Source organism: Biomphalaria glabrata, chromosome 12, assembly GCF_947242115.1.
Source record: "Biomphalaria glabrata chromosome 12, xgBioGlab47.1, whole genome shotgun sequence".
NCBI lineage: Eukaryota > Metazoa > Mollusca > Gastropoda > Planorbidae > Biomphalaria > Biomphalaria glabrata.
Genome location: NC_074722.1, coordinates 4,298,623 through 4,311,221, shown reverse-complemented (window position 1 = coordinate 4,311,221; position 12,599 = coordinate 4,298,623). Strand labels below are relative to the sequence as shown.

The following is a 12,599-nucleotide window of genomic DNA, read 5'->3' as shown; positions in this document are numbered from 1 at the left end:
GTTAACAAGGGTGTCAGTTGGCCAGCACAACGACCAACCGCCTTTACTATTCCCCAACTATTGTCAGCTGAGTGGACTGTGAGGCACCCAAAGATCCTGAAATTAAAAATCCCAGTCTTCACCAGGATTTGAACCCGGGACCCCTGGTTCAGAAGCCAAGTGCTTAACCACTCAGCCAATGCACCTCCATGAGCAATGTTTTGTCTGTGTATAAACTTAGTATAACAGTATGATGTAGCTATTTACCTTTAAGTCCTCAACATTATCCAGAAACCTCTCAAAGTCTTCCTCAAAGGCTGGGTTTTTGTGGTTGAGAAGGTCATGGCCTTTTTTCTTCAGATTATTAAATAAGGTGTTGTATTTATTAGCATAAGTATCCAATCCTTCGATTCTTGACACCTCCAGAACACTGAAGGTAGTCACATTGTCAAACAGATTTAATATCTGGTGGATTTCAAAGGAAACACTAATATCATAAGAGTATTTTACAAAAAAAACAACACAAGTCTATCTTTACTTTTTGGAATTAAAAAATATGTCAAAAGTAACGTTAAAAAAGAAAAGAATGATGCAATGGAGACTATTGAGCACATTGGGCAAATGGTGTTAAATTCATTAGTTTAGCCAAATAGATAAGGATATATATGACATGTGGCCAGTGCAATGAACATGTTTCTACAAAGCAGGCCTGAAAAGAATCCACACAATTTGCAATGAGCAGCCATGTATGCAGAATGGATAGCTCCTGCATCCCTAAAAGATGAAGGAAAGGAAGCTGAAGATGGACAAAGAAAACAGCAGGGACATCCATGAGAGGCTTCACCAAGGTTCACTCTAACAGACAGACAGAAGCAATGGAAAGAGCATCAAGGCTTCACCAAGGCTCATTCTAACAGGCAGACAGAAGCAGTGGATGGAGTATCAAGGCTTCACCAAGGCTAATTCTAACAGGCATACAGAAGCATTGGATAGAGCATCAAGGCTTCACCAAGGCTCATTCTAACAGGCAGACAAAAGCAGTGGATAGAGCATCAAGGCTTCACCAAGGCTCATTCTAAACAGGCAGACAGAAGCAATGGATAGAGCATCAAAGCTTTACCAAGGCTCATTCTAACAGGCAGACAGAAGCAATGGATAGAGCATCAAGGCTTTACCAAGGCTCATTCTAACAGGCAGACAGAAGCAGTGGATAGAGCATCAAGGCTTCACCAAGGCTCATTCTAACAGGCAGACAGAAGCAGAGGATAGAGCACCAAGGCTTTACCTAGGCTCATTCTAATAGGCAGACAGAAGAAATGGAAAGAGCATGAAGGTTTCACCAAGGCTCATTCTAACAGGCAGACAGAAGCAATGGATAGAGCACCAAGGCTTTACTAAGGCTCATTCTAACAGGCAGACAGAAGCAATGGCAAGCAAGTACTGTTAGTTTTATTTACTAAGCCAGCATATTACCTGCTCCAGTCTTGCTTGAAAAACAAAGATTTTCCCAAATATGTACATTTCTGAGAAATCAAAAGGTCGCTCATTCTTCTCAATGGCAATTTTCTTTTTAGTTGCTTTGTATGTGTCAATGTATGTCTGGAACAGTCTGCAATTAAACATATGCATGTGTCAATGTATATCTGGAACAGTCTGCAATCAAACATATGCATGTGTCAATGTAAATCTGGAACAGTTTGCAATCAAACATTTGTGTTGTTTTAATATACGTAGCTTGCAATGAGACATCTGACAAAGATGGGCAGATGCCAAAATTTTTATCTAACACCCAGTAGACAAGGTTTTGCATCTAAAAGTGACAAAACAGTAATAAGACTCCTTTAAACTAGATTATTATCCTATGTGGTTTATGAAATTTTTTGCTTTAAAATATGTTCTGTAATCCCAATAGCAGATGCAGCCCAATGTATTTTTAATAATTTGTCTTGATTACCATATTTTTATATTGCAGAGAAAAAAAATTAAATTAGAGACCCAATGTAAATAAATACCAAAATATATAGTGTGTACTTCTTTATATTAAAATGCCATGATGAAAACACTAGACCATATATAATGCTAGGCTGTAATTGTGGATTTTCCATATAACTTAAAAGCTGTTTGAATAGAAAAAATGGTAGTGTTTTGGTTATTTAAAAAATTGTTCCTTTTTATGGTTCCTGTTATTATAATACATAGAAACCATTTTTACATCAACTATTAGCTATGTTAATAAGACAAAAAGACAAATACTGACTTTCATAATTAAAAAGTAATCAAAATTAATTTTGCTATACTTTATGCCATGCAAGATTAGAAGAAAAAAATGTTATATTGACTGACGACTAGACATAATAATGTCCTCTTTTTTTACTATTAACCGAAGTCTTTCAGCAGAACATCAATACTCTACCTTAAAGAAACATTAGAGGTTTAGTATCCTTTTATAAAAAGTAATGTGACTTCCAACTAATGTAGAGTTTGACTTTACTGATTGTTAATACAAATGATAATTTACACATTTAACCAAGATAGTTAGGTGCACATCTTTATTCATGCTCAGCTCATTCTTGACATCTACATCAATCCTAACCACAACAAAATTTTGTTGTACAGTAGACCAATTGTGCGAAAAATGTCCACACTATGCATTGAGCTGTGGTATATGGTGTATGAAATAAATATTTCTGGGTTAAATTATTTTCCATATATAGTGTACAATACATTTTTTCTTGTTAAATTATGAATGAACCTGCCCCTTTTCCTGTTAGTGATGACAGTTCCCCAGGACCCAATATCTAAGCCATATGTGAAGGCTAGGAGTTGAACTGGTTGTCAGAGGCTATTGAAGCATTTTATAGGTATTGGAGTGCTTATATTCATTTCCACTTCCAGCAATAACAACCTTATGGAATTAAGCAGTGCTTTTTTGTAAAAAAATAGGTGCTGGTACTAAGTGATAGATTACCTTAAAGTTAACTATTAATAAATTAATAATAAATGTTAAAATTTTTAAAAAGTAATAGTTTTTTTCCCCACATTGAAAAAGGTGCCGGTACACTGTACCGGTGTGTACTGTCACAAAAAAAGCATTGGAATTAAGTCTCTGTAATTGTACTGTTGTTTGGTCTTCCAATCTGTACACTCACACTACGTAATTTAATGATAAATGCATATTAAACCTTGTAAAATTATTTCTACCTAAATTGATTCAAATAAAGAGTATTTACATTATCTAGAATAATAGTTTTTATCTTATCTTATATAATAGAGACATTACTTCAAAAAGAAGATGATTATGTCCTACGCGTCTATGCATCTAGTCATGCCAAGTCACCGGTTTTCCTGGCTGGCTCAGGCAACCCATTCCATGCTCTAATAGCACTAGGGGAGAAGGAGCATTTGTACAAAATGTCCTAGCATATGGAACAAGGAATGTGCCTTTAATTCTATTTATTGGTACTCATAAAATTTTGTCTTTTGCTTGTACAAAGAATTTTTTGTTCATTATTTCCAAGAGATACTTAAAGAAAGACCTACTTCAGACAATCCTTGATTCTATTCTGCAGATCTTGTTTTGGTAAGTCCCACAGTTTTGTAAAGCCATCATCAGAAATATAGTTCTTACATGCAGTCACTATCTGATTAGTGATCTGAAATGGTGTTGGGAAACAAACAGATAAACAAATAGTAGGCTAATTATAAACAGTAGATTTGAATGGTGATTTATAAATGCATATATGTGTTATGTGTGTGTGTATATATATATATACAGTTTACGTGTACTACAATTCTTAAGATGTTGACAATATTTTGCAATCCTTTTGATAAAGCGTTTCAGTATATATAGTTAATGAAACATCTGAATCATTTAGACCATGGTGTGGCATTAACTCAAATATGTTTTTTTTTTAAATTACTTTTATACAGGGCATTTTTCATGCTATATGCTCTGGTCCAAATTGTTTTGTGAGCCCATTTCAGCAAAACGTAATACATAATATTAATAAAATAAGACTAAGACTAAGACTAAGACTGCTTTATTGATCCTTATGGAAATTTGTTGTGATTACAAGGACTCTTTTCTCATATAAAGACAACACAACAGAAAAATACACATAAATACAACAGACACAACATAAAGAGTTCATTCAGCAACTACACACAGGTATCTTGGTGCATTTCATGTTCCCTGATCAATGAGTGGCGGTGATAGTCTGACCGAGTGAGGTATGAACGAGTTTTTGTATTGTTTTGATTGACAGAAGTCGCCCACTTCGCGACGACCTGACATAGTTCTGATGGAGCGGGTGGCCGTTATAAATTATATAATTTAACTTTTTTTTGGTGGTTTTAACACAGCAACACAACTTTGAGAGTAAAATGTTCTCATCTACAAATCTAAAAAATTTAGGCTTTGACATTATCATATTGTTATCACAATATCCTGATTAAAAAAAAAGAATGTTATTAGCCTAGACTTAACCAAGTGTTAATGTCTATTAAGAGATTTACATTGACATACACTCAATTTTTACACTTGATGTTAAACTAATGCTAAATAAGAAAAAAGACTAGATAGATACCAGTTTTGTGCAGTTTGAGGTTGATGTTAGTTTTTCAGAAATAATTACAGCAATGCTTTGGTTTGATATATTATTATTATTATAAGGTATTTTAATTATATTATTAGATTTAGGTTGGTATAATAATGATTGTCAATATTATTTTAAAATGTAGATAAATTTGATATGAATTTCTGATGACTAAAACATAACTTTAAATGTGTATTCATTTTCCTTCACCAACCCACCCCCAGAGCCAATCCACAAAAAAAAAACAACACATTAATAGATTTCACAAATCAAACAGCTTGTCATTATATCTGATTATACAATGCAAGATAATTATTCTAAGTAGCTTTTTCTAAATATAAATATAAATATATTAAATCAAAATATGCAAAATAGATTGCAATCATTACCATCTATTGATAGAAGAGTGTAAACTTTAGAATCATATCTATAGAATACTATATATAGTTTACACTGAGATAATACACATTTTCTAGAGAAAATATTGAGAAAAGTTGCCTACATTAACAATATGCTTCTTAACAAATAATACTCACCTTGACAAATATTCTGGACACTGTGTCTGGACTGGTATAGTAGTGGGAATAATTGTAAATTAATCTGATGGCTCCTATTAATCCTGATATGTTTTCAATCAAATTTTGCTTTAAAAAAAAAAAAAAAGTAGTTTTTTTTAAGGGAAAGTTAAAAGATAATTTAAAATAAAAAATTATTATAATAAAAAAAAGTAAAAGTAACTAAAGCTACTGTTTCAGGTAATTGGATTTATGGGAGAAGACAATGAAAAGCTCTTCTCTTTCTATGGCTGATGGTCCACAAGGTTGTCATATGGCCAACACAACACCCAACTGCCTTAACTTCCCAAACATATATAATATGTCAGGGACCCATTAGATAAGAAATGACTCAAGGGTTTTCCAAAATCCCAGTCTACACCTGGATTTGAATTCTAGACCCATCAGTTCATTATGAGTTGTTTCTTTTTAATTCCATTTACTAAAATACTTAAAACTTATTCTCTTAATGTAGCAAATATAAAAATTAGTAAAAAGTAAAAAAGAAAATGAGTTGAGGATGTTTCATACATACTTATATGTGTATGAGCTATATGTGTATGAGCTATATGTGTATGAGTTATATGTGTATGAGTTATATGTGTATGAGCTATATGTGTATGAGCTATATGTGTATGAGCTATATGTGTATGAGCTATATGTGTATGAGTTATATGTGTATGAGCTATATGTGTATGAGCTATATGTGTATGAGTTATATGTGTATGAGCTATATGTGTATGAGCTAGTCAAAGTTGGACATTCTGTAAGATATTTTTTAGGATAGGGAAACAGTGCTAGAAAGTCAATGCTCAAATTAGAACAACTAAACACATGATGATGATGATGACATCAAGCTTGCAGTACTGACATGCTGACACTTTTAAAGAGTTGATAGTGACAGTACTCACAGGCTGACACTTTTAAATAAAGAGTTGATATTGAGAGTACTCACAGGATGACACCTTTTAATAATTGATAGTGACAGTATTCAGAGACTGACACTTTTAAACAGTTGATACTGACAGTACTCGCAGGCTGAAACCTTTAAAGAGTTGATAGTGATGGTACTCACAGAGTGATACCTTTTAAGAGTTGATGGTAAAAGTACTCACAGGCTGACACTTTTAAAGAGTTGACAGTGACAGTACTCACAGGCTGACACCTATAAAGAGGCTCACAGTACTTCTCAAGTATGTATAGGTACTTGGCATTGTCCCTGGCCTCATTGGATTGGTCTGTCACTTTCATATCTAGCTCTCTCCATCTGGCCATGATTGGAGACTTGCTGATGTAGAGAAGATGGAACACCATTCGCGCCCGCTGTGAGCGGATCTGTTGCACCAGATAGCCGAATTGGGCTGACCTCTGTAGCCAGAATTCAAGCTCTTTGATTGGGCCATTATCATCAGCTTCTCTTTGTATACTGGAAGCTTGAAGCAACATCTGAACATTGGATGTAAATAAAGCTTTAATAATAACATTATAAACAGTATTCTTTTATAGATATTATAAAAATAAGGCACATAAGAATATGTCATATTTCAAGAGGGATAAACCTACAAGGTATAGCCTCATGTCCATTGACACCCTTTTAAAAGTAGCATACACTTATAAGAGAGCAGACAGATTTTTGTTACTAGATATCTGTATATATTATATATATATATATTGTTATGACCCTACATTGCGCACTGTCATTAGGTGCGAGACTGTGCACTATGAGACACAGGATAGAGACACCCTAAAAGATAGAGGAACTCAAAGATGGTTGAATATTTGTTATCAAACTACTGTTGTTCTATTATTAAACTAGTGTTTTTATATACTCCTTTCGCTGAGGTTCTTTGAGCTCGCTGTTGGCTAAGTTACAGCAATATATATATATATATATATATATATATATATATATATATATATATAGATGATAGAGAATAGAGGATAGAGGATAAATAGAGAGGATAGAGGATAGATAGAGAGGATAGATAGAGATGATAGATAGAGATGATAGAGGATAGAGATGATAGAGATAGAGATGATAGAGATAGAGATGATAGAGATAGAGATGATAGAGGATAGAGATGATAGAGGATAGAGATGATAGAGATAGAGATGATAGAGATAGAGATGATAGAGATAGAGATAATAGAGATAGAGATGATAGAGATAGAGATGAAAGAGATAGAGATGATAGAGATAGAGATAGAGATGATAGAGATAGAGATGATAGATATAGAGATGATAGAGATAGAGATAGAGATGATAGAGATAGAGATAATAGAGTTAGAGATGATAGAGATAGAGATGATAGAGATAGAGATGATAGAGATAGAGATAGAGAGACAGATGATAGAGATATAGATGATAGAGATAGAGAGAGATTATAGAGATAGAGATGGAGATAGAGGGAGATGGAGAGGAAGAGGGAGAGACAGACAGACAGACAGACAGACAGACAGGCAGGCAGACAGACAGACAGACAGACAAACAGAGAGAAATTGTACTGTGTAAGGTGGAAGTGAAACATTTGAATGAAAATGAAAATATCCATCATGTTAACCCTGAGCTGAGGTTTAATATTTGCTAGAAAAAGCATACATTTTTTTGTGGTCAGTGTTAGTCAGGTATTTTTTCAAGTAGAATAGAATTATTATTACTGTTGTTATTTTGGTCAAATAAGATTTCAGAGGAGGTTATACAACATCATATTGTGAATTGTAATAAAGTGTTAATGCAGAATTCTGTATATTATTGTGTTATTTCAGTATTTGAAGTTGATGATAGATGAAACATGATTGGACAGCTTATGATAATCTAAATATTGGGCAAAGCAATTTGAGTAGTAGTTTTCCTGCAACAAGATTGAAGGAAAACTTTGCAACCTTAACAAGCACACTCAATGAGGGCAGAAGACAAAAGTACATGATACATTTTTGATATAAACAATCTAGCTTTTAACACTTACTATTTCCACCTGATCACACCACAGTTTCGCTATCTCCTCAAAAATAAGAACTGTAGATTTGTTCATAGCTCCAGTCATGCAGTCATTAACAGTGTTGACAGAGTCAATTACACACATCTTGCTATGATTCTCTAGTTGACCCAGACCAATAGTTTCCAACACATGTGACTCACCCCCTAGTAGAAAAGTTTTTAAATAGAGAGAAAAAATAGACATATAGAACATAATGGAATATAGATTCTACAATGCATTTAAATGTTTTACATGTTTCGGATGTTCCTTCAGAGTTGAAGATAGTTTACTTCCTAGTCCAAACCTCCCGCAGGACGACGGGGGATGGGAGCGGGCAGGATTTGAACCCCCGACCATCGATAAATCCGAACGACAGTCCGGCGCGCAAACCTCACGACCAGGCAGCCATCCATTAACTATTGAATGAGTTCTATAGTTCAAAATAAAAATATTTTTTTGTATATTTGTCTACAATTCCTTCAGAGTACAGTCTATGTAAAAATGTATGTCTACCCTATGGCTCATTCTAGTTATAGTATGTAGTATGAAATATGACATTGACAATAATGTTTATGTTTTTAATTCAAATTTTATGTGTTATTTAGACTATATATAAATCTTTAAATATTTAATAATTACATCTAAATCTAGATCTAGTTAGTAGTTATCATAATTGTTTACAATAAAGTTTATAAGGTGTATTTCTTTATACAAGATCCTTTGGAAAACTATTTAATGTATCAAGGCTGCGGGCAAAAACTAAGGTTAGAAGATACTTATCAGGGAGTTCCTGTATGCTGATGATGCAGCTATTATGGCTGACTCTGATACTCAGCTTCAGTCCCTGGTTGACAAACTATCTGCTGCTTGCCAGAAGTTCAGCTTAAGTATTAGTCAAAGCAAGACTAAAATAGTAGTTCAGTACACAAATATTGCACCTCACGTAACCATTAATGGCCAACCAGTATAAATTATTGACCATTTTTGCTATCTTGGCTCCATCATATCCAATGATGCTCTAATGGATAAAGACATTAACAACAGGATAGCCAAAGAAATGGGCACCATGTCACATTTGCAGAAAAGAGTGTGGGACAATATATTGCTGACTAACAATACTAAAGCCATAGTCTACCAGACCTGTGTGATGAGCACTTTGCTTTATGGAAGTGAAACATGGCTAACCAATTCATGGCAAAAAAAAAGTTGAATGTCTTCCCCCTCCGATGCCTAAGGCAGATCTTTAAAATAAGGTGGCAAGATAAAATAAACAATGAGGAAGTGCTAAAAAGAGCAGGGTTCCAGGATATCTGCTGTGTTATCAGCAGCAGATGCCTTGGCCACGTTTGTAGAATGCCAGTAGGTCGACTTCCACAAGACATTCTGTAAGGCGATCTAATAGAAGGCAGGAGAGCCGCTGGTCGCCCACTTTTACGGTATACGGATGTATGCAAACGCGACATGAAGCTCTTCAAAATCGACACTAGCAGCTGGGAAAAAGTAGCACTGGATAGATCCACATGGAGAGAGCATAAAGGAAGTCGCTCGGATTGCAGATGCCATATTAATACTACAACAGCAGCAGAAAGTGTGAAAATGCAACGATCATTAACCGTTAACGATGCTCTGTGATTACATAAAAATAAAACATATGATCATATGGCATCATTATGATCATATGATGATATGGCATCATATGCCATAGGCATATCATGCATATGCCGATATCGGATATGGCTATGCGCCCTATGCGCTATGGCTATGGTTATAGTATGGTATGCCCACCAACCTATATCTATATCACTACTACAGTGACTATATGACCGCAGCTGTGTATCAATGATTGGCCTCTTTGTCACACAAGAAGTTGCAATTGGAAAAGTCTCTCGAGAGGTAAAATGCCACAGAAAGTTTATAAATACATCTAGATCTAGCTCTTGTAACAATTTTGTCGATTCCAAGCTACAAATCATATGACTCATATTCATATCAGTCATATGTATTTTGTAAGCAAACGAAAAACTCGCTAATAATATTTCAAGAGTGGAATCCCTTTGCAATGATTATTTGAATGGTTTAAATTGTTAACACAAAAGTATCGCATTTTAAGCTCGTAATTTTTCATAAATATGTAATTAAAAAATATTTTTTAAAGGAAGGGTTGCATTATTTAAATAAGGTAAACAATACACACTGACCAACTTTAAAAAAAAAATATTTTGAAGTACTGCTAGTTGAGTTATTTGCATGAAATAAAGTTTAAACTAAAGACAAATGTATTATATAGTAAAAAAAAAAGTATTAAAATTAAAAATGAAGAGAAAAAAATCTGTTTTTGACATTTGTTTTATCATTCCTATGGTGTACATGTATCTTAACAAAACAATAATAGTTAGTAATAAGTAGTGCTTTTTTGTGACGGTAGGAACCGGTACGGCGTACCGGCACCTTTTTCAATGTGGGGAAAAATTATTACTTATCTTGTATTTTAACGTTTAATGCAAAGACGAATGTATTTTCTAATACAAACTCTTAATTTTCACTTATTATCCGTATCCCTACCCAAACTTGGCCCAGCGAAATCAGTTTCGCATAGGGCCCCACAATGGTTAATCCGGTCCTGCTATTTAATGACGGGTGAATACAGAGTAGATTATTTGTTCTTCCCCCCCCCCCTTCTTTTTTCTAAAGTTACGTGGGGTAACTATAGTCAGACTTGGTCACAATAATTAAGTCCGGCCCTGCTATTTAGTGACGGGTGAATACTACTTGTTCTCCCCCCCCCCTCACTTTTTTTTGGCCGCTAAAGTCACGTGGGGTAACTCTAGTCCGACTTGCAGAAATAAAAGAATGATCTTTCCTTTACTTCTTGGTGTCAGGAATGGTTGAGCCATGAAGAGAATTATGTAAATCGGTACGTGACGTTTTGACGCCGCCGTTTTGGCCCCGCCGTTTTGGCGCGAGACGTTTTGGCGAGAGATATAATTTGACGATAATTTAATAAGCACGTAGTGTTTATAACGTATTTATAACGTATTTATTTCACTGTACCGTAATATAGTATGTATAGGATGAATTCTAACACTGTCCAGCGAATTGTTTTTTTATAAATATAAAGGTTTCGCTTATTTCATGAATATAGGCCTATAATAAGTCAGATTCCTGAATGGTAATGACATGCTAGCCCCTCCCCTTTATTTATATGTAAATACTGCTAATCGCACTGGATGACATTTTTCGATTTCTTTCCAAAAGACAATATTTCTTAATTTGACATTTGTGTAATACTTTCATATAACAAAAACCATGTAAACATCTAAAGCTTTATTTCGCAGAATGACGACAATAACTCCACACATAATAAAGATCAAGACACGGAATGTGGTCAGTACAAACTCTAACGTGAATCCACCAATGTAAACAAACACTAGGGGCGACAATAGATAGAAACAAATTCACGACACTAAGATGAAAAGATATATTTGTAGAAATAGGGTAGGGGTGATTTGGGTGACACATCTCGCATTGACGCAGGTACAGTTAAACAAATGAAGACAAGACCAGCACCGAGCACTGGTCGTTGGCGTCATGCGTCTGGCGATCATCTCCTTGGGACTGGTCATTACCTGTGCTGTGACACCTATCTCGCCCTCTCTCTTCTGGACACAATTTCGCATGAAGGATACTCTATATTTATCTCTATGTTTTTGATAAGTTTAGTGCAGACCACTCTAAGTAGGAAATATGGATGGCAGCCTGCTGTTGTGTAATATTAGAGATTTAATAATAATTACATAACAAACTTAAATACCAAAAATAGAGGACAAAAGTATTTCTTCTGTACGTGAAAAATATTTGTAAACACAAACACTCATGCAAAACAAATATACATAATTCTTTTAAAAGAAATAATACAATAAACGTGCATAATGTATTTCGCGCCAAACGGTGGCGCCAAAACGTCCTGCTTCGATATATATAGATAGATGTGGGACAATATGGTTGAGTGACATTCGCGGCTTGACAACATACTCATTGAGTTCAAATCCAAGTTAGAGCCGACTATATAGCTCGAGCTAACTTAATTAAATTATGTATGCTAAGCGCCTAAAGGTAAAAAGAAGCTCCCCTTTCAGACCGTGTGGTCTATTATATATGGCAGATCATCTGTGTCTGTGGCCTATGGTTAACGAGGGTGTCATGTGGTCAGCACGACGACCATCCGCCTTTATTTTTCCCCAACTAATGTCAGAGTTCCCCCGATCATCCCGAAATTAAAAATCCCAGTCTTCACCAGGTTTCGAAAGCTTTACCGCTCAGCCATCGCGACTCCCGAGCGCCTAACACATAAACGTAATATACATTGTTAAGGCTTCCGCGCGGTGTTGATTCTTGGAAATATATCTAGTGTAGATCTGACTGGAGGTAACGCTGAACTCAAACTACTTCAGTAACACCGGCGAAAGGCCAAAACAATCAAATATGTAGTCGACG

At 34.9% G+C, this 12,599-nt stretch overlaps 1 protein-coding gene across 4 annotated transcripts in view; it reads right to left on the bottom strand.

Annotated features, from left to right (window-relative positions):
* The window catches only part of LOC106068275 (dynein axonemal heavy chain 8-like), a 124,255-nt gene that overhangs the window by 101,519 nt on the left and 10,137 nt on the right, over positions 1-12,599 (bottom strand). For all 4 annotated transcript variants that reach the window (XM_056006295.1, XM_056006296.1, XM_056006297.1 and 1 more), the window contains exons 6-11: positions 8,094-8,269; positions 6,284-6,574; positions 5,111-5,218; positions 3,520-3,632; positions 1,453-1,588; positions 247-444 (exon numbers count right to left, since the gene is read on the bottom strand). In XM_056006295.1, coding sequence (XP_055862270.1) covers positions 247-444; positions 1,453-1,588; positions 3,520-3,632; positions 5,111-5,218; positions 6,284-6,574; positions 8,094-8,269 — 1,022 coding nt within the window. The remainder of the gene's footprint in view (positions 1-246; positions 445-1,452; positions 1,589-3,519; positions 3,633-5,110; positions 5,219-6,283; positions 6,575-8,093; positions 8,270-12,599) is intronic.